The sequence below is a fragment of the Pteropus alecto genome, unplaced genomic scaffold, assembly GCF_000325575.1.
Source record: "Pteropus alecto unplaced genomic scaffold, ASM32557v1 scaffold106, whole genome shotgun sequence".
NCBI lineage: Eukaryota > Metazoa > Chordata > Mammalia > Chiroptera > Pteropodidae > Pteropus > Pteropus alecto.
The window spans coordinates 18,024,323-18,048,842 of NW_006442103.1; the positions used below are offsets into that span (position 1 = coordinate 18,024,323).

The 24,520-nt window shown below is 48.5% G+C and overlaps 3 protein-coding genes across 5 annotated transcripts in view; all 3 read right to left on the minus strand.

Annotated features, from left to right (window-relative positions):
* Nucleotides 1-8,715, minus strand: part of ITGA10 (integrin subunit alpha 10) — a 14,488-nt gene extending 5,773 nt beyond the window's left edge. The window contains 19 exon segments of the mRNA XM_006919707.3: nucleotide 1; nucleotides 4-87; nucleotides 180-346; nucleotides 733-863; nucleotides 1,705-1,908; nucleotides 2,037-2,180; nucleotides 2,415-2,563; nucleotides 2,765-2,909; nucleotides 3,151-3,224; nucleotides 3,416-3,581; nucleotides 3,790-3,940; nucleotides 4,607-4,755; nucleotides 4,929-5,056; nucleotides 5,755-5,869; nucleotides 6,092-6,183; nucleotides 6,399-6,508; nucleotides 6,696-6,807; nucleotides 8,323-8,393; nucleotides 8,580-8,715. The exon segment at nucleotide 1 is cut by the window's left edge and continues 46 nt beyond it. Coding sequence (XP_006919769.1) covers nucleotide 1; nucleotides 4-87; nucleotides 180-346; nucleotides 733-863; nucleotides 1,705-1,908; nucleotides 2,037-2,180; nucleotides 2,415-2,563; nucleotides 2,765-2,909; nucleotides 3,151-3,224; nucleotides 3,416-3,581; nucleotides 3,790-3,940; nucleotides 4,607-4,755; nucleotides 4,929-5,056; nucleotides 5,755-5,869; nucleotides 6,092-6,183; nucleotides 6,399-6,508; nucleotides 6,696-6,807; nucleotides 8,323-8,374 — 2,174 coding nt within the window. The 5' untranslated portion in view covers nucleotides 8,375-8,393; nucleotides 8,580-8,715.
* PEX11B (peroxisomal biogenesis factor 11 beta) lies at nucleotides 8,644-14,653 on the minus strand. Of its 2 annotated transcripts, XM_015595472.2 has the most exons (5): nucleotides 14,350-14,653; nucleotides 13,459-13,574; nucleotides 12,844-13,045; nucleotides 9,975-10,416; nucleotides 8,644-8,765 (listed from the first exon to the last, which is right to left on the minus strand). In XM_015595472.2, the coding sequence occupies exons 1-4, from the start codon at nucleotides 14,403-14,405 to the stop codon at nucleotides 10,011-10,013; spliced, it is 780 nt and encodes a 259-aa protein (XP_015450958.1). In that variant the 5' UTR covers nucleotides 14,406-14,653; the 3' UTR covers nucleotides 8,644-8,765; nucleotides 9,975-10,010. The 2 variants fall into 2 exon arrangements, with proteins under 2 accessions (XP_015450958.1, XP_006919770.1); XM_006919708.3 differs by lacking the exon at nucleotides 8,644-8,765 and having other exon boundaries at nucleotides 9,220-10,416.
* A 3,761-nt stretch (nucleotides 14,654-18,414) lies between these two features.
* RBM8A (RNA binding motif protein 8A) lies at nucleotides 18,415-20,220 on the minus strand. 2 transcript variants are annotated; one of them, XM_006919710.3, is made up of 6 exons: nucleotides 20,064-20,220; nucleotides 19,728-19,787; nucleotides 19,518-19,592; nucleotides 19,200-19,336; nucleotides 18,783-18,919; nucleotides 18,415-18,669 (listed from the first exon to the last, which is right to left on the minus strand). In XM_006919710.3, exons 1-6 carry the CDS (start codon nucleotides 20,128-20,130, stop codon nucleotides 18,624-18,626), a joined length of 522 nt encoding a protein of 173 aa, XP_006919772.1. In that variant the 5' UTR covers nucleotides 20,131-20,220; the 3' UTR covers nucleotides 18,415-18,623. The 2 variants fall into 2 exon arrangements, with proteins under 2 accessions (XP_006919772.1, XP_006919771.1); XM_006919709.3 differs by having other exon boundaries at nucleotides 19,518-19,595; nucleotides 20,064-20,219.
* Between the last annotated feature and the right edge of the window lie 4,300 nt (nucleotides 20,221-24,520).

Here is a 24,520-nt window from a genome sequence, read left to right on the forward strand (position 1 = left end):
CCGCCGCGGGCAGCCTCTGGCCAGAGCCGTCGAACGCTGCACGGGCCCCAGCTGTCCACTCGTCCAGCGATGCCGTGAACCGCAAGTCTGAAAGGGGCAGACAGGAGTGAGGGTGGCGAGGCCGGAGACCAAGGCAGGCGAGGGGCGACCGTGGCCCGGAACGCACCGCAGCCACTCACGGAATCGGCGGTCCCAGCGGCCCCGAGTGCGGGATGTCACTTGGAAGCAAAGGGCCGCGGACAGGCAGGCTGCCTCCTGGCCTCGCCGCCTGCAGTCCCTCTGAACCACGCTGATGGCTGGCGGGGTCACATCCAGTGAAGGCGCCAGGTGGACAATGGGCTGGGAGCTAGGAACGGGTGGGAAGGAGGGAAGCCCTTGAGATAGGTGACACTCGGTGTTACCTCCTTGAAGGCAAAGGAAAAACTGAGGGGTCAGGTGCACGTGTGTCACCCTCCCCTGAACCTCCTGGCAGAAGTAAGATAATAGTTAACGTTACATGAGCACTCGCCACGTGCCAGACATTGCGTTCAGATCTTTCCATGGATTGTCGCATTTAACCCTCACGACTGGCCTGTAAAGCAGGTACTAGTACCGTTCCCATTTTATAAACTAGGACATGGAGGCACAGAGCGAGTTGGCTAAGAAATCCAAATCTCAGTCTGTGACTCCGAAGCCCTCGCTTTTAATAGCTATGCCATGCTGCCCACCGCTGCGTGAGAGGGGACCGCTCACCTGAGCAGGACGGCTGCCCCTTGGGCACCCACAGCCACATCCACCAGGTCGTCTCCGTCCAGGTCCAGCCGGCCATCCACACTTCGACCAAAGTAGCTGAGGGCCTGTGGCATGGAGACAGCAGCAATCCGCTGGAGGAAGAGAGGGGCCACTGAGCAGGGCCACCACGCTTGGATCCCCAGGCCACCCCCCCTGCTCCTTCTCACGCGCCCATCGGCGTGGGAAGGAAGAGGAGGAACGAGCCTGTGTGTGCCCAGGAGTCCCTAGCACAGCAGCCTGTACCCCAACCCTCCACTTCCCCCTTTTGGACTGCAGTCGTCCCGCCTTATCCACGGTTTCACTTTCCGCGGTTTCCCCGGTCAACCGACCCACGTGGCTCAAAAATATTTAATGAAAATTTTCAGAAATAAACAATTTCTAAGTATTAAACTGTGCACTGTTCTGAGTAGGGTGGTGAAATCTCACGCCGTCCCCCTCTGTCCTGCCTGGGACATGAATCATCCCTTTGTCCAGCGTAGCCACACTGGACATGCTTCCCGCCTCTAGTCACTTAGTAGCTGTCTCGGTTATCAGGTCAGCTGGCGCAGTATCGCGGTGCTTGTGCTCAAGTCACTCTTATTTTACTTAATAATGCCACAGTCACATAACCGTCATTATAGCATAGTGTCGTAGTTATTCTATTGTTCATAATTGTTCATCTTTTACTGTGCCTTATATGTAAAATTACACTTTTTCATAGGTATTCATGTATCAGAAAAAAACATGCCATCATACATATAGGGTTTGGTACTCTGCGGTTTCAGGCATTCACTGGGGGTCTCGGAAAGCACCCCCGCAGATAAGGGGGCGCTGCTGTACTGATAAAAAGGCGCTCACTCCGTTTGGGTCTCAAGTCCTGGCAGCACTGACAAGCAAAGAGCAGACATCCCTCCCCTTCCTCCCACCATGCCCCTGCTTCATCTGGGCACCGACCTGAGCCGGACGAGGCCGGACTCCATTCTGGGTCCCATGGTACAGGTACAGCGCTCCACGGTGCCCATCCTCCAGGGGCGCCCCCACAGCCACGTCGGCAAAGCCATCTTGGTTCAGATCGGGAAGGGCGCCCATGGCAAAGCCAAACCGAGCGTCCTGGGCGGGTTCGGGCTGCAGTGTCCCCTGGAATGTCAGCAAGGGCTGCTGGCGGCGAGGAGGAGAGAGCAGATGCTGTCCTGCCAGGCCCAGCCTCTCAGCCGGCCCTCCAGTGTGGGTGCGTCCCTTCCTCTCTCCCTGCGCCCCGCACACAAGGGGACCCCAGCAAGTCTCACCTGGCCCACCAGATACACATACACACGTCCTGTCTCCTTGTTCTGGGGTCCCAGGAACATGGGGGCAGCCACGAGTAAGACATCAGTTGTCCCATCCCGGTCTGTGTCCAGCGGGCAGAGCTCACTGCCAAAGTATGAGCCAATCTGGGGAGTGGGGGGGGGGGCGGGGAGCGGTGACCCCAGAGGAAAGGGGAGGTGATTGTGGACAAGTGGAAGGCAGTCACCAGCCTGTCGATCTGGCCCTCGTGCCCCCGACAGACTCGGCCAACCAGACTCGGCACAGACTCCTCAGGCCCCTCTCGTGCCCCTTTATTCTCTTCCTCCACAGGCTGGATTTCCCTGTGATCCAAAGGTCCCACGAGCCCTTGGGTGCCCTACCTGCTCTCCCTGGAGGCTCTGGGCGACCCTCACAGCCCCATCTTTCTTAAGCTGGAAGGCGATGACCTTTCCTCGATGTCTAAACCGAGGAGCCCCAGAGAGAAAGAGGCGTCGTCCACCCCGCAAAAACATGGAGGAAACGGAGTAACCTAGAAGTGGGCGAGAATCAGGGGCAAAAGGGAAAGAAAATGGTTTCAGAGTGGGAGGGTCCCCTAAAGGCACGGGAGGAGGTTTCACGGAGAGAAGCAGGAGATCAGTGAAAAGCTGCAGGAATTAGGAGGGAGCACCCCGTGCCCTCTGCCGGGGAGGCAGTCCCCCACCTCCTGGTCCCCTGCAGCTCTGCGGCTCACCCAGGTAGGCCGCGTGGTTCTGCAACGCGGGGGGAAACTCATCTTCCAGGGCCGTCCGTGGGGGGAAAAGGCGGTGACCTTCCTCAAGCCATAGTACTGAGCCTCCCCAGTCATAGGCCCCTACCATCCCAAAGAGAATGCCATCCTGTAGGGCAGAACCAGACAGGGTCACTGAAAAGACAGCACGGAATCAGGAGCAAAAGCTCTCCAGGAGTGGGAGGGTCGCTGAGAGTTGCCGGAGTCAGCCGGGAAGTCACGAGCAGGTCGGTGTGGACATCAAGTCAAGAAGGACTCTAGGGGAGCCCCGGGGTTGAAGTCATTGGAGTCAGAAGCTGGAAGGAGCTGCAGGTTGAGAGGGGTCACAGAGGGAACAGAGTCTGTCTAACCTTCAGTCGATGAGTAGAGAAACCAATCTGAGACATTTCCAGCCCAAAGGAGCTTTCGTTTTCTCCACGGGACCCTTGAGCATGAGAAAATATGGAGGCGATATCAGGGAAGACAGTTCCTCCCTTGACCTACCGAACTCACTCCAGAACCCCGCCTACACTCCAGAACCCCCTCTGCCCTGTCCTCCGCCGCACACTAATGGCCGGTGGGAGAAGGCTAAGTTGTCATTGCACTCCCTGGAATGTCACCAAGGGTAATCATTACCCTCGAGGCCAAAAATCCGGTCTCCTAGAGCATCCACGATGTCAGTCAGTGCAGCTTCATCTGTGACGTTGAAGAAAAATCTCTCGTCTGGATCACTGGCGATAGCTCTGATCTCCCGCAGGAACGAGCTGGGGTCTCGCTGCCGCCGGATGTAGTGACCGAGGACCTGGGGTCGGGAGACCGAGATGGGGTCCGTGAGCTGTGCAGAGTGAGACGTTAGAGCTGGCGCGCAGAACACAGGCGACTCAAGCGAAGCAAGGGAAATGCGGCTGAAGTCTGGGAAGGGGTCCGTGCCCGTGTTTCTCAAGTTCCCAGTCTTCAATGTCACCGTCCCCAAGTCCCTCCGGCCTTCCAGAGGCAGAGTAGAGTCTCACCGCAATCCCATAGCGTGTCACTCTCCCAGCCTCACAGGCCTTTAGTGCCGCGGGAAGCTCCTCTCCATCATGTGATTCTCCGTCAGTGACAACCACCAGGAGCCTGGCAGCCTCTGGTCGGCCCCCATGGGACTGGCTGAATCCTTCTGTGCTGAGAGAGACAGAAAGGAGTGAGCTGTGGTCGGATGTACGCAGACACGCGCGCGCACAGGACCTATCGCCGTCAGAAGTCCTCCGAGGGCAGGCACCTCACTTTTCGGACCACCCCCCACAGTGTCTGGCGTGGAGACTGGCCCGCGGGAAGAGCTCAAACGCATGCGTGCCATAGAGAGAGCGGTAGATCACCCACGCAGACGAGAATAAAGCCCACTCATCCCTAGATTCATTCAGCAAATATTGCATCTGGGAGGACGAAGATCAAGGAAACGCAGAACAAAGGAGAATGGGTAGGTCGCGCGGGCCTTGCCAGAACGAGTTTGAATCGCGTTTGGACAGTGGGCGAGGACGTGAGTGGCGGAGAGCTTGAGGGCCAAGATCAAAGTGGGGGTGGAAGGATAGAGAGAGTTCTGTCTGCAGACTTCGATAAAGCAGAAACGTGGAGAGACACGGACATAGATAGACACTGCAGAAACGTGACAGAGGGAGTGCAAGGACCGCTTAGGCTTCTCCCACCGGCCATCAGTGTACACGCAAAAATAAGCACGCATGGCATCTTGGGATGTGCACATCACACTCTCAACCCCGCCCCCACTGCCGCTCTAGGCCCTCGCGGCTCTGGCCTCCCGCACGCCAGGCCCTTCGCTTCCCGATGCCTCACCAGGCCACCATTATCGCTTGCGCAGTCTTTGTTTCTCGTCCCTCCCGCCGACTCAGGTTCCTTGCTGCTCTCACCACTTCTTCCTTGGTTCGGAAATCTCCCAAGGACCACTCGTGTACGGGGCTCTCGCCATACTGTACCAGTCCCACCTGAGCACAAAGCGTGCAGTCAGGCGGAGGGTGGGTATGGGGCCGGGGAGGGAGAAAAAAGTACGTGAACGACAGCAGATGGGCACCTGGCTACTGCTGAAGACACTACGGACATTTATCTCCTCTCTCCCTGTCTCTCCCCCTCCAAGCCCACCGGGATCGCCTTCTCTTACCTGTATCTGCTCCGGGTCAATAAACAGTCTCCCTACCAGTCTTCGTAGGAAAGTCTGAACTTCAGACCAGGGGTAGATGCTGTTGGAGCCATCCAAGACAATGACGACGTCCATGTATGTGGGGCAGCCTTGGAGGAGGGGTGCGGTAACGGAGAACAGAGGGGTAGAAGGGTATTGGGCATGGGGACAATAAGGGAAGAGGTCACAGGAGAACAAATTCGACTTAAACGTCTATTAGGCACTTCCGACATGCAAGGATGATGGTGTGCCAGGCCCTGGGCAAATGTGGAAATGAAGAAAAGAGGAGATGATCATTCATGCAATTTACTAAAAAAACAAAGAAGGAATTAAGTGCTAGGTACAAACAGCACCACTGTATGCTGGGAGACAGCAAAAGAGAGTCAGTTCTGATGGTGGGACTCGAAGGAGGCAGCTGCTGAGAAGATACTGAGACCTGAAGGTGTTTGTGGAGAGGAGAATGTAAGGAAAGGCATTTGGTGGAGAACTCTTTAAACAAAACGAAATGGAGGTATGAAGACAGATGACACGTCGGAGAATGGGAAGGTAGATGTCATGGCCAGGGATGTGGAGGGATGTAGTCAGAGTTGAGTTTTTGAAGTTCGTTTGATCTATTCATGGAGTCTCGGTGCCGTGGCAGAGTCTGAATTCTAATCTGTTAGGAACCATGAAGCTTACGCAGGTGCATTAGGTAGCGACGAGGCTAGCCATGCGGGCCCCCTGTCAAGCATCATGCACTGCTGCCCCATTTTCCCCACCCTGCACCCCGTTTGGAGGACTGAGTCCTCAGGTCCTTCTTCCGGCTCACGTTGTGCAGTGGGCGCCAGGCTTCCCTGAGGCCGGAATGAAGCATCTACACGGGTACAAATCCCAGAACTGAAGACCGAGGAGCCACAGGCACGAGACCAGAGAGGGGCACAGGCCTGGGAATGGGGGAATCACGTTGCTCGCAGGCTCGGAAGGGCGCCCACAGAACATGCTCCCAGTAGAAGGAGGCATTGAGGCCCCTCCCCGAGATTCCCCTCCTCGCTTTCTAGGGTTTTGAACTCCGTGCCCCCTCCACACAGACCAGTTTCCCTTACATATGGCTCTTTTCTCTGCCATGAACCCTCAGAGACCCAGCCACCACCCTTTCCGCTGCTCACCATGAATCCCCCATCACCATCTGTCTCTAGTAGAGACATCCCCAAGTGCATGTTCACAGCAGGACGAGATGAATTTCCCAATGGATAGTCACCTGGTTGGAGGGGAGTGGAAAAGAACGAGATCGAGGGGTCACAGATGGGGTGCTTGAGTTCAGCGTGGTTTTGGAAGAGGATGAGATCTGGATCAAGTCAAAGACGGGGAGCGTGTGGGATATGGGGGTAAAGAAAGTGAGGTATTGGGAGGGGTCAGAGCTACTAGCACATCAAGGTTAGGGGTTAGGAGTGCAAGCGTGAGGCATCTTCTTACCCAAGTGGCCCTTAGCACATGGGGCATTGTGGGAGCCCCCTACAGGGCAGCGGTAAACATCTCCCCTTCTGTCACCTGACGGCCCGTCCCAGGGGGCACCCACCAGCATCCTGGGAGGAGGACATGAATACACACACAGTGTGAACATGGCCTATGAGAAAGTGCACGGAGGTAGCAAATCAAGAGCCCCAGCCATGTCTAAAAGACCGGGTTAGTTTCGATTCCCATCTACCTCCCCTCCCCTTTTAATGGCTCTGTCACAGTCCCAACCCCACTGCCCTCCGGCTTCCTCCTCACCATCGCCGTCCACCCCCAACATGTTGTAAGACACTGTATCCAAATTCAGTCTCGGGTGGCCCTGGGAAGAGGCGTGGGTGATGCACATCCAGGTTAAAGGGGGAGCAGAGACCTGGGGGTCAAGATCATGGGTTAGCAGGAAGCAATCAGAGGCTGGTGAATACCCAGAGGCACAGCCAGAGAGAAGCCATGAAGGAAATGTTTTGATATAAGTCTGTCTCCCTGCTTATTACTCATTAGGTGTCCTGGCCTCCGTCAATGTCATGCACTCAGAGCTCCAAGCGAGGATGATCTCCTTCCTGTTTGGGTCCTGTCTAACCTGTGGCCCTCTGCCATGCCTGTGCACAGCTGTATTTCCATTCCCACCCCTGAAATCTCATTTACAGACATGTCTGGAAACGTCAAGTTCCTCTTTTTCACATCATTCCTCCTACGCATCCTCCTCCTTAAAGCTGTGAGGGTCAGAAGAGGGAGAGAGCCTTTCCACAGCCCTAGAACGACCGTCCCTTCCAAATTCTCCCCACACCCAGGAGCACAGGGAGAACAAAAGACTAGGGAGCACTGCGTGCCCGGGTCTCTCCTCCTCCATCTCCTCTTGACTCCCGGTGGCATTGTTACACGCTCACTCTCATTCTCCTACGTCTAGGTCTCTGGTTGATTCCAGGCCTGGAAACTCAGTGGTAATTAACTGGGTGGGGCCATTTGCCCGCCTGCACACGTGGTTTGCCATCCATCCTCACCAAAGGTCCCTTCACTCCAGTTTCCCAGAACCAGCTTCCTTTCCAACTCATCCACACTCTCAGTGGCCCCCTCACTACCTGCATTTCTTCCTTAACTCTTGGCCCACTCTAAAGACCCCACTGGTCATGTCCTGGCTGGTCCTTCCCTCCCAACCCCGATCCCTTTAAAATCAGAGCTGGTATTTTAGGAAACGAAGATTACAGGGCACTGGCGAGGAAAAATTCCAGACCTCTGGTCCCTCCCATGGTTCTTTCCCTGACCGTGTCTTGCTCCTTCCTTCTAAGCAACCCTCGCTCAGGCCCACCACAACTACCTCCAATGGCTACAGCTCTGTCTCAAACCGAGCTTGTTTTCAGAAAGGTGTTTTGTATGTGAGCCTTTTTGCATCCAAGAGACTGGCAGGGCTGTATGACCAGGAACTGTAGCTCGTTGGTTAAACCCTGAGTTCTGACCACACAGTCAGTTATGCCTCAGGCCCCAGAGGCCACCAAGGGTAGGGAGAAGTAGGGAGGCGGTAACAGGAATCAGACTAGCTACGTGAACATGTTTCTTTTTGGTCCCCTCCCTTCTCTAGGGCTTAGGACAAAGGTTTTAGATAATTGGACACAAATCTTACACGAGACCCTGCCAGTCTCAGTGCTGAAGCAGTCACACGGTGTGGGCATAAGACTGCAAACATACACATGCGTGCGCGGCCGCACGCACACGCACACACACGCGCGCACACGCACACACACCACAGACACCCTACAAATGTAGAATCAGTGTTAACCTCTCACCCCAACTCCCGAAGAACTTTAAAGTTCCCAATTAAACCTTCAAGGTCTCAATGCCAATCTATACATCTTGCATTCCCATCAGAAACCAAGAAATTAACCTCCCTCACCTGTCAGGAACATCAGGGGCCAGCACAGGTGAGGGATGAGGGGGAGCTCCATGCCTGGTGGTTCGCTGTCCCTGTGAGAAGTCTCTGTGACTCTGTCGCTCTCCTTTTCTGTTTTCTTTGCTTTCCCTCCCATCCTGCCCCCTCCCACTGGCAGCTAAAAATAAAGTTGGAAGGAATGGGAGGAGTAATGGTGGGGAACTGTGGGGAGCCCCAGACTGAGGAAAGGAGGACGGAGGGATCGTAGTCGAGTTCTCTACCTTGGTGCTGCCCCCTGGAGGCATCATCTCAATATCCAAAGGAACACAGTTGACTGTTTCAGCTGTTTCTCTTCCTTTCTTTCTCTCCTTTGCTGTCGCCAGGTAACAATGCTTTCTTTGGGTTTGGAATGGAAGGTAGGAGTGGGGGATAGATACTTTTCTCTTCCTCACCTTATTTATATCAACCTGAGATATGGAAAATGAAAGAGCTGATAACAGTGGTATCTTTTGCCCACCCACCCAGGGCAGCGCTGACACGCGAAGACACAGCCAGCCCACAGACTAAGCCTTAACAGGCCCACTCCACTTAGTCGTTTGTGACTCAGCCTATGCTGCCTCGCGGCATTGGTTTTTGGAGGGGCTAGAAACCGAATCGGTATGGATGTGCTTTGTGGACCCAGCATAATTACTTTACCCTTAGACCCCCATCTTCTCAACTAGACTATAAACTTCTGAAGTTAGGTCCATGGAGTTTCTGGGCTTTTTGTATCTCTACCACCTAGTATTATGCTCTGCATAGTTTAGGTGCTCAATAAAAGTCTGTGGGTGATGATGCCAGTGGCTAATTCCATGGAAAACTCAAACTAGAGATAGGAATAAGGGCCTCAAATGACCAGAACACACAGGACCAGACCAAACATCAATAAGCAAACTGATCTTTAATTTGCTGACCTAGAAGGCTCGCTCTCCATCGTGGGAATGGATCCCAGGTATTTACACAGAATCACTGTACAATATTTACAGCAAGATGCTAGACATAGCATCATTCTGGATAGGCAAAGAAGTGGTACGAACAGGCTGGGAACAGAGCCCTGAAATCAGTGTAAGCACAAATCTGCAGGTGTGAGTAGAAGGAAAGGTAAGGGCCTGAGTCATGAGGGAGGAAGAGGAGGCTCAAACTATTTCTGGTGCAGGAAGGAAGAGTCCACAGGGACATAAAGTCTTTGTGTTACAAAAGTCTTTGAATTATGACTTGGAGTTTGAAGGAGACAAAATCTCCCATGAGCCACCCTAGTGAAGAAAAGGAAGGCAGTCAGAACTTTATAGACCACACCGTCCACCTGCCCTGCCGAAAAAAGTAATTCTGCTGCTGACTAAGTTCCTAGGATAGGGGACTGAGAAGATTAAAAAAAAAAAGATGCAGAATCTTAGAGTTATGAGAGATAACGTAAACGTCGAGAGAGACACAGACAATGCAATGAAGGAGGAAAAGAACAAAAGCTCCAGAAGATCTGAACATTAGAATCATCCCACTGACTAAAGTGGTCACCTTTCCTCACCTCGTTTTCTCTGAAGCTCCTCCTTCTACCCCTAAATCTCTAGATTTTACTTTAACCAAGGAGTAGAGTTAGAACGAGGCTGGTATGTTGGGGACAATCTAAGGTTCCATCTTACCAATTCAGGTCCCCCTCCTCATCCTGTACCAGAATATCAGGGCTTGAGTCGTAGCCAAGGGCAGATCAGGGTGAGAATAGACAGGATAGAGGACACAAGGCCACAAAGTCCCACGATCCCAGGGCCACAGCGCCAGAGGCCTAGTTTGTCCAGTGGAATGAAGAGATCACAGGCGTTTCTGACCACATCCAGCAGAAGAGGGGGGTGGCCTCGAAGGACCCGAGCCAGGAGCAGGACTCGGAGCTGAAGCTTCAGAGCCAGTTGAGGCAGGCCTCCTGCTGGAGTCCCTGGACCCCCAGGTCCCCCAGTTTCCATTCCTCCTGGGACTCCTCCTCCAGAACCCTTCTGTCGCCGGCTACAAGCTGAAGACTCTTGTTCCATCAGTAGGCGAATCTCATAAGCATCACGGCTCAAATTCATAATGAGGGAAAACAGATAATACCTGAGATACAGAGGACAGGAGGGTCAGCGACGGTGCATATACCCACTTAGCATCCAACAAAGTACTAAAACACTGTTTTCCCTGTAATGCAAAGGGATTACCCATTAGAACACCAGAAGCGAATGCTAATACTCATTATTAGAAATGTCCTCCCACCTTTCTGTTTGCTAATATGTGTACCTTAAGATCCTGGCTCAAAATTCAAAAGCATCATCTAATCTTCCAAGATCAATCTCAAATTTCACTTTTCCACTCAACAACTCATTAGCATACATACATTCAACTTCAATTACAGTAATACAAATTCATTTTGAAAGAACAAGCATCGGTTGTTTCAGAGTCAGACACCTTACAGGTCATTTAAATCGAAAACTTTTGTTAAGCGCTTGCCAATGCGTGAGATGATAAATTCCTTAACAACAGCCTATGCTTTTTTATTTTTAATCCACTCTGACAACAGTGGTCCGCACTCAATATAACTGTCTTATCTCCAGACGCATCCCAAATCCAAGAACGTCTCTCTATTACACTCCGCCACCACAGTCTAAGCCGTCATCGTCTCTTGCTTGAATTACCACTTTCGTCTTTTAACTGGACCCTTCATGGCCACTCTTGCTCCCTGCCCCCGACAATCTAATTTTATATAGTAGCCGGCATAAACATAAATCACAAATTACTCTCTTTCTTAAAACTCTCCATGGCTTCCTTCCTGTCACATTTAGAATAAAATCTAGAGACCTTAAACAGGCTTATAGAACTCAACATCTGACCCTGCCTAACTCCACCTGATATGATTCTCTCCCTCAATCACTATATTTTGATCCCATCAAGCTTGTTCCTGCTTTAGGACCTTTAAACTACCAAGTCCGTCTACCTAGAATAGTCTCCCTCCAAAATCTTCACATGGCTGGCTCTTCCTTGTTCTTTGGGTCTGAGTTTAAAAGTCACCTTTCAGGGAAGCCATCTCCGATCCCCCATTCTAAAGTAGCGAGCCATTTACTCTCTACCACATGACCCTATTTTAATTTCCTACCTAGTGCTTACCACTCCCTGATATTTTTCTTATTTATTCTTTATTTTTTGTCTCCTCCCATTACAATGCAAGTTCCAAAGGAACAGGTACCTTGTTTATCTTTACCACGGTGTCCCTATGTCTAGACCAGCACCTGCACATAGTAAGAACTTGATAAATATTTGCTGAATGAAGTGAATAAACGTGGCATATAAACTCTTCTAGGTTGTAACATTTCCATACTACTCTGGCCTCCATCTCCAGCCCTTATATATATATTATAAGCCATGTAAATCACTGAGAAAGATGATGTGAAGAGCAATGCATGAATGGAGATGGAAAGATGCTAATATAATCTAAAAGAACAAAGAGAATCAAAGCAAAACAAACAACAACAAAAAAACAAATACAAGTAATATGTATACAGACAATTTTATTCCTAAATCACATATCTTTCCACCTTCATTACCAGCCAGCTCCTTAGTCTAAGCCAACATCATCTCTTGGCCATATTGGGGCATCTCCTCCTCTTTTGCCTGACTGCCATCCATTTTCCACACTGCAGCAAGAGAGACCTTCTTTAAACACAATTTGAATTACATCACATCCCTGTTCAGAACCCATTGTACTTAGGATAAAAATTTTTAAAAACTAAAAAAAAAACATCTTACCATTGCCTAAAAGGCTTTACATGAGTGATCTAGCCCCTGTCTACATCTCCAGTTTGAACATATGTCCTTTCCTTAATACCATCCATTACACTGGCTTTCCTTCTATTTTTTTAATTCCCCAAAGTCTTACTTGGTTCAAGGCCTTAGAATATGCTATTTCCTGTTTGGGAAGGTCTTCTCTGCTACTGTTTGCTTTGTCTAACTTCTACTCAGACTTCAGGTGTGAACACAAGTGTTATTTTCTCAAAGAGTTCTTCCCTGATCTTTCGATCTAAATTAGCTCCTCTTGTTATATATCTCATCACACCCTGTGCTTTTCCACAAATACTTGGTTTAGTGGTTATTTATTTTAATACGTGACTCTTCCACTAAACTAGAAGCTTCATGAGAGTAGGAACCATATCTGTTTGGCTCTTTGCCGAATAGTCAGCGCTTACTAAATATTTTTAGAATGACTGCATGATCAGGCAGTGAGGGTCCTATGGGATAGATAGAAGCAGAATTGAAGCAATATAATTTCTCTTGCCCAATCTTGGTCATTCATTATGGAAGAGCATTTTTCTTCCATCTGCCCTCATTCCTTATTCTCTGATAGTTTAGGATCTACATTGGAATAAGATTGGAAGCCAAGTGATTGATTAAGACATGTATATTCTGGGAAGACCCTGACAGATCTTTCACAAAAGGCAAGCTACTCAATACGCAGAATTCGAAAGGTCTTGTAGAGTAAAAAGGATATCAAACCTGAATGAACGCTGGGCCCACTTCTCCTGATCCACACGGGGGGCTAGTCCAGACTTTCCAGCCCACAGGACGTTGTCACAGGCGAAGTACAAAGCTCGATTGAGGTGACTAACAGTGATGCAGAATCTTAGGACAACATCTGATAGGTGCACGGCGCGTTTGGCTGACTCAAGGGCATCTGCTGAGTTACCCAGGCGTAGAACTTGTGGGGATTAGCGTGAAAAAGCAAGGATTTGGAAGTAGAGGGCAAACAAGAGAGCAAGATGCAGAGAAAGAGAAAAAACAGAAGGGTGAAAGTTGAGCAAGTGACAGAAACAGTAATAACAAAAAATGTTTAAAAAGAGCAAAAACAGTTCATTCTTTTTCACTTCAAATTTTAATTAATTTGAGTCCCAGTTCAGTTTTCTCAAACTTGCCCCATTTTCTCCAATCCTTCATACTCCCTTGCTCCTGTTCTCTTATGTCAATCAGGAGGCACGTAGAGAGTAAGTGCAGAGCCCAACGAGGGGGAGCTGGCAGAGAAGGTCCAACACAGGAAGCGGGGAGGGACTCAGGGAAAACAGGCGGGGATGGAGGGCGCGCCGGGGTAATAAAAGGGAAGGCACGGTGACTTACGCTTTCTTCCTAGGCTCAGATGACCCTCCAGTTGTCGGATCTGTCTCTGCAGCTCAGGACTGGCCCCATGTTTCTGCAGTGCATGGCCAAGAAGGGAGCAGGCATACTGGGCGGCCCTGGAGGGGAGGACGGGCAAGGTAAGGGGTAGATCGCCCTATCCTCCCCCCAAAAATGTCCTCCAACAGGCCGGTGTGGACTTCCCCTTTTCCCAGGTTGAGACCATGCCCTTTCCTCCTCTTCACGTCCATAACTCACCGTTTCTCCTCCGGGCCAGGAGAAGAGAAAGGCGTAAGAATAAAAAGGCGCCTGGAAGGGGGCGGGGGGCACTACTTAGGGTTGCGAAGGTAAGAGATTTGACAATGACGGGGCAGTGAAGGCGGCACGGGGTCCCTCGCAAGCACATCCGCGTGAGCGTGTCTGTGATATGTGAGGGGGCGGGGACAGTTGGAGAGTAGATAATTCTTCAGGATACGTGAACTAAGACATTTCAAGGCCATCGAGCCGAACTGAGACCAGACGACAGGGCCGAGGGTGACGGCAGGGTGAGGGGACACGGAAACTTGGAGCGACTCCTCAGCCCCGGGGACAGAGTCCGGGTCGCTATCCCCCCGGGGCGAACGCTCGTCATCCCACCACCGCCCAGCGAGGGAAGGGTTGGTCGTCTGTGGGCACAGCAACCCTGAGCGGCCTCCCGCTGGCCCACTCGTGCCTCAGTTTCCCCATGTTTTCGGTGAGCAGAAACGCATCTGACGGCCGGCTCAAATCAGCGCCCCGCGGTCCGTGCGGGCCCCCGTAGCCCGAGCTGACCCTTGCTGACCCCGCAGTGCGACCCGACCTCGCCTCTCGAGGGTCCGCCCGCGCCCGCCCTCCCCCCACTCCCACGGGCCGCACCTGCACAGCCGCTCGCGGGCCTGGCTCTGGGCGCTGAAGCGGACCCAGGCGTCCATGACAGCGGCCGCCCCGGCTCCGCAGCGCCGCTCCCGCCCCACTTCCCGCCCCCGGTCACGCCTCCCGGGCGCCCCACGGTGCCTCGCAAGGGACAAACATCGTCAGGATTCAATCAAGGCCGCCCCCACGAAGCGGAATTTCAGTACGAGAGGCGCTGCTCTCTGGGCCTGTGTGTTTTCGTGCTGGTCTGGAGCAGAGCGTCCTCTGGTCGCGGGGCGGGGCGTCTCTATTTCCCGAGCGCGCCTCCGCCGGCACGGTCTCCTTTAAATATTCTGGGCCAAGGGCGGGGCTTGCAGGCGTGGGGCGGGGCGAGAAGGCGCCGCCGAGATCTCGCGCAGGCGGCTGAGATGGGGCTCCCCTACCCCACCCCACCCCGGGGGGCTTCGAGCAGGACACCCCCACACACGCGCGCGCGCGATCCAGTACCTGGCTCTAGGGGCTAAAAAAGTCTATGAAAGTAGAAGCCACCACCTGTTCCCTGCAGGGCCCTGACAGTTGGACAGGTGACCTCCAGAACACAGATGGAGTCCAGAGACAGAGACTTTAGGAAGAATTTCGCAATAACCAGCTACGGATCCTAAAAAGGAAAGTGAAGAATCAGTGATCGTAGCTAGCTAACTTCTTCACTCACACCCTAACCTTCCAGGTCTGCAGCCACTGACACCCCTTGGGGACAGTCAGCAGCGAGGGAGGAGGCCCGGACAGGATCAGGAGTGCAGGTAGAGAGTTCAGAGCTGCCCACCTTCTCAGCTGCAGACAAGGTCCGACTGGGAGTGACCACTGTGCTGTTTGTTTCCTTAGCTGGAGAAAAGCTGGCTGTACTGTGTGGTCAGTGACGCCGCCGCAACCCAGCCAGCTCTGCCCCTCTCCAGTCTCCGGACTATCTGTCCATTTAGCAGCTGTAGTTTTTGTGGTTATGCCCCTAGACCCCACTTGGAATATCACTGTTAAATGGCTGCCCAGGAACATCACACGTCAGACACTCATGTTCCTGAAACAAATGGCCACTGTACGCTGCAGCTTTCCTTCCTGTGGTCTGAGTACCAGTTAATCAAATCTCAATATGAAAATAAACTAGAATCTAGAAAAAAGCTAGATATGAAGCAATTCCTTCACAACAAAAACCACTACTACCACATACATGTGTATATATGTATGTATGTATGTAGATTATACATATATATGATCTTCTAACCACATGTTGTAAACAGGACCTCTGCTATCCCAAGCTTTACAAAGCAGCTTGTTGCATCATTGCAAAAGGAATTATTTGGGTTTGTTTATATGAAGTAAATTTTAGATGTGAACTGAGAGTTACAAGCCTGTTTGTTGCATTATTTGCTTGTTTTACTTTTGTTTTTCTGAGTCTAGGCTCTACCATGAACTAGCTAAGACTGGCTAAATCACTTGAAACCTATGAGCCACAAGACGACATAGATGAATTTCATCCTTTCTCACAGCTGGACAACCTGCTAACAGTAGCAATCTTGTGCTCCAATGGCAAACCAATGGTAACACTGATATATGTGAACAAGGTGATATTTTTGGTTCCATAAATTAGTGTCTGCTTGTGTAAACTCTACATTGCCTATATGCTGTATTTAAAATACTGTCAAAAAGATTTTTTAAGTGTGCTGTTGGTGTGATGAGGGAGTAGTGAGCTAGTTAGGCTCAAGTTTCCAAGTATCAGAAGTAACTGAAAGGACAGTTTCTACAATGGATGGAAAACTGCATGGAAAAGGGAAAGGAGAGACAGAAGTAGGGCTATGGATCAAACTCTGTTCCAGGAATCTGGCCTATTTTTAAACCCCTTCTCACAATGTGTCAAATATTTCCAGGCGTAGTACAAAAACAAACAAGCCCCCAGAAATTAATGAACTCGATAGGGGAAAAGGAAAGAGCATTCCCCAAATAACTCAGAATAGCCTGGTCATAACTCCACACACTTTATAGCTGATACTCTCCACTTTTCCTTAAAGTTCTCATGCCTGCAGAAATCACTTTCCCAAATGCCTTATACCTAGGAATCTGGTACCTACAGAGCTTTCCTTTTATCAAACTGACACCATCTACTTTACCTGAACCAAGGTACTAACTCTAAAGCTCAAAACTGAAAAATACTCTTTACTGATTCAAACCAAAATCTCAGCAATTTACCAAAAAGGGGGAGGGGCAGCCAACAGCATTTGGAAAATGTTGAATTTTATTACTTAACATTGTTTCACCATTATAGCTATTGTACATAAGACTATTACCAAAGGTCACTTCACAGAGTGGCTGGAAAGTGGCCTGAAATTTTAGCAGCATCCATTTTATCCAAGATTTATTTTTTCCACAGAATTAATCAGACACATCAGGAAAATCACTTCAGCTAAAAATGTTGTCGAGGTGATAAAGATATCCTTTTATAAATGCAACGTTTACAGTAGTACTCGAGAAGGCAGGATTCTTTAAATCCCAGAATTTAACAAATTGAATGGTTAGCTCTATAGCCTAGGGGGGAAGATGGGGATTTTCAAAATATGTTTCTAACCTTTTAAATATGGCACCATGGATGAACCGCAACTCAGCACTGTACTGCTCTGCATAGACTCAAGGATGAATTGGGAGCAGACAGTGTGACATAAGTAGGCTGGGGAGGAGGAGGAGGAGGGGAACCAGTTTTAATAGTCCTCAACCCCACTCCAGCTGTTTCTGTTCCTTACAGTCTGCCAAGCTGGCCCAATTAGTATCACCAAAGGCTCATTGGCCAAGAGACCACTTATAACTTCACCTTCTGCTGCTGCTGACTGCCATGACCATCTGCTACAGCTGTGTTGTCCTCAGTGTCTAGTCCTCAGACAAAGAAGGGAACATGGTAAGACTCCAATCCTCAGGTCCTAATCGGTACCCTAAAACTATTGCCTCTAGCCTCATTTATTTGATAGCTATCAAATTCAAAATGAGATCTTAACTGTATTTCTAGTACTTGATGCTGCACATTAATTTTATTGAAAGCCTCCAATTCTCGCCAGCCTCTAGCCATCCTCTAACTTAAATTAGCTGGGCAAGGAGTAAAGAGAAAGGTGATCAGTATTCTTCTTTGTTCTTGGGACACCATCAAGGATTAACGTAGACTTAGTAGCTTCACATAACATAGCATCTCAACCAAACCTTTTCTCCAGCATGTGTCATAAACCCTGGGAGAAAGGGAGTATATAGTCCCAACCTGGGAAGGGGAAGAGGGCTACAGCATTCTCTTCTTTATATTGGGGAGAACTCCGTATTGCTATCTCTGCCTATCCATTAATTCACTCTAAACTTGGGTGAAAAGCTGAGTGGTTCTTAATTTCTGTGTATTTCCTAAATTCCCATCCCCTGCCAGTGAATTTGCCCTCTGCTGCTCCTCAGACACTCTCTCCCCTGTTTATCTGCAGGCCCTGAGATTGGCCCTTCCTTGTCTTGCTGACCTTCATCCTCTGCTGGACCTTATTACCTGCCGGGTCTCTGGTTCTCTCCTGCTATGCTAACAGAAGTCTCTCCCAGGCTCAGCCACATCCTTCTCCTCTTTGGTCTCCTCAGTGCTCCTTTGGATCCTCCCTTCTATGGGGCATTACCCTTGGCTGCCAAAGAGGGCACCAAGCACTTAATATAGACTCTTCCAGGAAAGGAGGGTCTGGGAGAATTACCCAACAGGAGAGTCAAACACTTACACAGCTCAAAGTATAAACAAAAGTGGCAGCAAGGTCAGGAGAAACAAAGAAACATTCCTGTAACAACCATTTGCTCAGGACAGAGTATACAGGACCAGAAAAATTATTCTTTAACATCATGAGAATAGCTCACTTCTATCCTGGCTTTTACCTTTCAAGGAAGTGAAAAACTAAGCCATGTCTCTGCTTTGACCCTTTGAGACTTGAGACTATGTCTAATATAGAAATGCACACAGAATTCAGTCACTGGGAGAAGCAGCTTCATAGCGACCCACACTGCCTTACTGTAAATAATGCTTCAGAATTTGCAATGTTAGAACAGGAAAGTAACTTTAAATGTAGAAAACAAAAATGGGACATTTATTCATAACTCAAAAGAAACACTAATCAATAGGATAAGATATTAAATATAAACAGTGAGCTCCATCCCAGCTCTGTTTCTCCAAGGCTGCATCTTGCTTTTGTTCTGACCCTTGTCCATAGAATGGAATCGATGGAGAGAACGCCTGGACAAGAGAGGGCCTGTCAGCGACGCCTCCGGTCTGGACTCCTGCTGCGTCTTCGGCCACCTCTAGGGAAAAGGAAAGACAGGGGGGTGTCCGTCAGAGGGACAAAATACAATGTCCTTATTCTCTTTCACTCATAGTCCCTTCACCAAGACAGTGTTTGCCCTCTCCACTTTACCTCCTCTTGCCCTTGGGTGGACCCCGAACAAAACACCAGTCCACGCTGATTGGCTGACCCATCAAATCCTGGCCATTGAGTCCCTCCATAGCAGCTTGAGCCTCCTTGTATGTTTCATACTCAACTAGCGTATACCCCTAAAGCAAGGAAAAAACAGATATCAAAACTCTATTCCACCAAGCTATCTTCTATTCAAGTAGAAAAATCTATAAACTTTAAACAACGAATGTACGTCATATATCCCTACTGTAAATACATGTTTGCCTATTTCTGTCTGTCTCTGCTGTGTCTAACAAAATCAATTTCCAATGTTAACTTATTTCAACTTTGCTCTTGGCCAACCACAGCAAACATGAGAGATCTACCAATGCTAAGGGTTTTGGGGAAAGAGAGGCAATGGGGTATAACTTAGGGTACCTTCAGGTATCCTGTACGCCTGTCCAGGTTGAGGTGGATGTTTTTTATTTCCCCATACTCTGCAAATTTGTCATGGATGTCTTCTTCGGTGGCTTCTTCATGGACTCCAGTGACAAAGAGAATCCAGCCTTCAACAGCTGTTAGGGAAGAAAGGGAGGTTGTTTGAGCACACAGAGAAAAACTTCAAGCAAGATCACGAGAATGCAGTGCAGACTCGAGACTGGTTAAGCTTTTTCTGACCCCTTTCCTACTGGATTTAAGTTTATTGGCCCCTAATTCTCTACAGACACAGATACCTACGGGCTCCAATTTACTTACAGCGTTGTGGTCCGGGTTCATCACCATCCTGCTCCACGCTGTCATAATCCTCACGCATCCGCGCTCGAGACCCCTCTTCTATAGGAAACATACACGAGATCACCGGAAAACCCCCTTCTCTCACTGTTCCCCGTGAATCTGAATGAGGACTCCAAAACCTTTGGGTGGACTCTAGCCACTCTAGACCCCATTTTCCCCATAAACACTCACCGGAGCCGAAGCCGCGGCCCTTCCGTTTCTTCGCTTTTTCTTTCAGTTTGTGGATGCTTTCTGGAGCCCCATAAGTCAAAGTGTAAGTAAAAAGAAGACATTTACAACAACAGTCTTTACCAAGACCTTATCTGAAAGCGGACCCCAACAACTGCAGCCCGGGTCCCTTCCGGATCCCGCCCCCAAGCCTCCCGAAGGGGGCGGAGTCACCAGTCCAACCGAAACCCGGTTCCCCGCTCCCATCCTCCCTGCCGGGTAGAAGAGAAATTATGTTTCCCTAGGAAGCCCTTCTCTCGCACCTTCCCCGCTTCCCGCAGCCGCCTCCAGTGTCCTCACCGTCCCCATCCTCATCCATGGCGAAATCCTCGCCCCCAGCCTCATGAAGATCCAGCACGTCCGCCATCTTGCCTTCGTTCTAACGCTAGGCTGCGCCGCTCAGAACTCAGCACCTCAGGAACGGGGCGGAGGGGAAAGGTCGCCAGTCAAGTTGACCAATGAAGAGCTTACTCTAAGTCCCGCCCCTGGCGCGATAAAAATACGCACAGGAGGCGGGCCTAGCCCCGAAGGGCCGGAAGTGCTCCTGTAGCCATCTTGACCAGGTCTTGAGCTAAAAGCAGCCACGTTGTGAAGGACGGACTGGGGGTAATTGCAATTGGTGGCTTCCTTTTATCTAGAATAGCGGTCCCCAACCTTTTTTGTACCAGGGACGGATGCTCCTATGAAAAGCTAATGCTTGATGATCTGAGGTGGAGCCGAGGTAGTGATGTTCGTGCTGGGGAGTGGCTGCAAATTCAGATGAAGCTTCGCTTGCTAGCCTGCTGCTCACCTTTTGTGTGGTCCCTTGTTTAATAGGCCTCTGACCTGCTCCCCAGGGGTTGGGGATCCCAATCTAGAGCATCCTACAAGAAATACTACTGACAGTGAAGCCTAGCCTAATCTCTTTTGTACAGGCCTGCCTTCCATGTGTTTTTACCCCATCCTAAGAAATGAAAGTTTTTTTTCTCAGAATTTCAGGCCTGTACCCTATCCATTTAAGCAGCTGGATCTGAGATGCGAGCATTTTTGAAAAGTAGTTCAGTCAGCAATGCTGGCTCAAAAAGCTGCTTCTGGAACATAGGGAGGTACCAAATTTCTCTTAAACTAACAGACCAGGTTGTCATGAAATAACGATTTGTGAGACAGATAACTAACTTTTTTTAAAAAGGTAAACTCCCAAACTCTCCCCACCACCTCTGAGAATTAAAAAAAAGTCATCCTTTCAAATAAAATGGGGGTTTTAGCTTCTTTGAAGATAGTGCAAGTATTTCACGTTTAAAAACCTAGGATTGAGGCAAAACCCATATTGCCCCCAGATTCTGGAATGTCGATATAGGCCTTTAACAACAGTAGATTGTGGATTCACTTATTTATTAATTTTTTAATCAAACAGGAATGACTGTCTCAGAAGAGGTGTTGGCAATACAAGGAAAAATTGTTACGTTATCAACAATCACTTCATAATTACATTTGTGATCATTGCTATCACAAAGCATTATGGCAGTACAAAGAGAGTGTCCAACAGGACGGTGTAAGGCGAGTCCATGCAAGGGAGGCCTTCCGTTTGAACTGGGCCTTAAAGGATGGGTAGTTTTCCAGGTAAAGCAACTGTACTGAGACTAAGAGACAACCAAAGCATCCATTCTCCACAGTAGGTAGTGTGATCTTTTTAGAAATCAGTTGGTCACATCCCTACTAAAAAGCCTTCCTTGAATTATTTTTGCCCTCTGTCGCCAACCTTTTCCACCACCATTCTTCCCTCTTATACATTAAGCTCTCCCTACACTTCCCCTCAGCTGTGTTGTACTGTTTCCCATCTCAGACTTTTGCAACTTCCTGTTTCTCGTGTTCTTACTCCAGCAATTCACATGGCTAGTTCAAACCCATCTCTTCTGTCTCCCTAAAATACTATGGTCACCCAAAGAGGTCTTCTCTATCCTGTCCTTCACTCTGTTTATTCCTTCACAGAACTTAAATCCAAATCTTTAATTACCTTATTTTCTAACTTGCTTACTGCCCGTTTTTCCAATCAGAATGTAATCCGTATGTCAGAGACTCACATTTACAAATATATCCCCCAAATTTGGAACAGTGCCTGGCTCAAAGTAGACATTTGTTAAATACTTATTGAATGAATGCAGAGTAGAATAGCAAGGAATTCTGTATGCCTGACGCTGCGTGACTAGGAAATAAAGCTGGAAATACAGTTTAGGGCCAAATTGCATGCCATGCTACAGATTTTGGAACTTACCCTGTAGGCAAGAAATTTCACTACTTCAAGTATTTGAGTATGCATGATTTTTAACATTTGCAAATAGCCCCCATACTATTTTTTATTCATATTTTTACTTAAACTGACTTTTAAAATAAATTTACACTAAATTTAAATGACACTGCCATAAGTGGAAAATCTATGTTTTTCCACTACAAATTCAGATAAAAGCATAACTAGTAAAAATAAAAAATGTTTGTCCATCCGCCACCCCAAATCATCACAGGTAATACCAAGGGCTCACATATAGAATTTTGGGAAATGCTGGTAAAGCTGAGGGTAGCTAAGTGATGATGTATGTAAGGGGGTGGTACAGTCACAAATATTTTAGAAATCTGACAATAGAGTGGAAGACGTTAAAAATGAAGGCAGAGACTAGTTAGGAAGTTAGTGCAGTGGTCCTGCCCAGAGATGATAAATGACTGAACTAAGGCAATAAACAGACAAAACAGATTTGGATGTTTATATAGGAGGTAAACTTGACAGTAAGTGGCGAATGAGATGATGGTAGGTAAAACGTGAGGATGGATCTGAGGTTCGAGCTTAGATAACTGGGTAGATAACAATTCCAATAACAGATCTGGGGATTCAAAGAGAAACACATGGAGAAACAGGTTTTATTTTGGACATGTGACAGATGGACATCAAAGAGCTTCTGTTACATTCAGGTGGGGATGTTCAATATGTGGAAATATAGATGTAAAGGCTCAACATAGGTTGGGGTAGAAGAAATAGTTTTGAGACTCATGTGTATGATAAGAGTTTAGACCACCAGAATGGGTGAGATTGCCAATGGAAATGGGTAGAGCTTGAGCAGAAAAGACTAAGGACAAAATCCAGTGTCCTCAAATGTCCCGAGAAAGGGAGACACAATGCCCTCCCCCAGCAGTACAATCTTATTTCTACCGCCCAAAAAATATTAATAAAAATTCTTTTTTTAGTATATGTGTAAAAGAAAGGGTCATTTTCAAGCTTCTCTGATACATAGGTCTCAAGAAAGAGTCAATCTGGCTCACTAGACAAAAATCTATTTTTAATTGTATAAAATTATACATATAAAATACATAGAAAGTACTAAAAAGGTAAGTGAAATCTTTAACACCAAAAGTTTACAGATAGGGAACGATTTTTCTCAAGTTCTTTGGGATCTTAGTAGTTGGTATTTGAGAAAAACAATAAATCCAGGAGCTGCAAGGACAAATTCTTCCCACAACTCACCCCTTAACACTTTCCAGAGAAATGAGCACAAGAGCAATGAGGGTTTATGATTTCTGGATTATAAATACCAATAAAAACTGAATAGACACATCCATTGCTTAATGTAGGAGCCTCTGCTCCAACCCTACACGTGCTTCATGGAATATTAAGAAGGGGCTTGGAGAATTCAAGGAAGTCCCTTTCAAGCACTAATACAATTGTTGTTAGATTCCTTACCTCTGATCCCGTGTGTCCTGGTCACCAAGATGATTTCAAAAGCAAGTAAGCTGACTTTGATCTTGTCCCTATCTGATCCAAAAGAGCAAACTGTGGCCTGTTTCCTAACCTATTTCTGAAAGCAAATTGTATCATCGTTAAATGGAAAGACTAACTATAGGAACATTAAACTTCCCAATCTCAGTTTAGAAAGTGCGCTGAGCTATAATATAGTATAAAGGAGACTAGAGAAACAAAGAAGAAATATATCTTAGAGAGACCTACAATAATTTTTCCCAAAGGTGAAAGCTTTAGCTGTACTCCAGATCATTTCTCTCTGGCTCCACCCAGGAGAGAGGTGGGAAAAGAGAACAGTATTGAAAACACAAATAGCTGATCATTGATTCTCTTTCCCCTCCTGCAAGTCTCCCAAGGTTCCAATTAGGAAAGACCATAATGTCAAAGTCTCATCTAATTTTCTTGATCTACTCATGCTCTAATAATCAATGTGGAGGAAGAGGAAGGAAAACAGAGAAAACAAACATGAATCTAAGGTATGTACATCTAGGTAATAGACAGCAGCAGCTTCATGGCAGTGAGAGGAACGTGGCCCTCACCAAACAGGACAGATCATTTTTGCAAAGAGCAAAATACTGGAAGGAGAGAGAGGAGGGAGATATGTTTTACCTTCTACCAATCTCTGCAGACAGGAAGGTCTAAATACAAGGCTTAACTAAGCTGAGTGAGCAGGGGAGGAGGAGTGAAGAGGGAATATGGAAAGATAAGCAGCTTCAACCCCGACCCCTTCTATAGTGTGTAGAGTGCATCTGGAAATCTGGATGTGGCACCTATGCCCTGAAAACAACTTCGGGGATAAACCCTGTGGATTGTGTTCATCACTCCTCTTGTTCCTAGGCACTCTCTCAGCAATGATTTAACAGTGAGACACCAGATCTCTACTTCCTTCTGAATAAAAAGTCAGGAAGACTCAAAACAAAGTACCGGTTGGAGTTGGAGGAGGAATAAGGGAGGGGTGAGGAGGGGTGGCGTAGGTTAGGAAATATTGTTACTG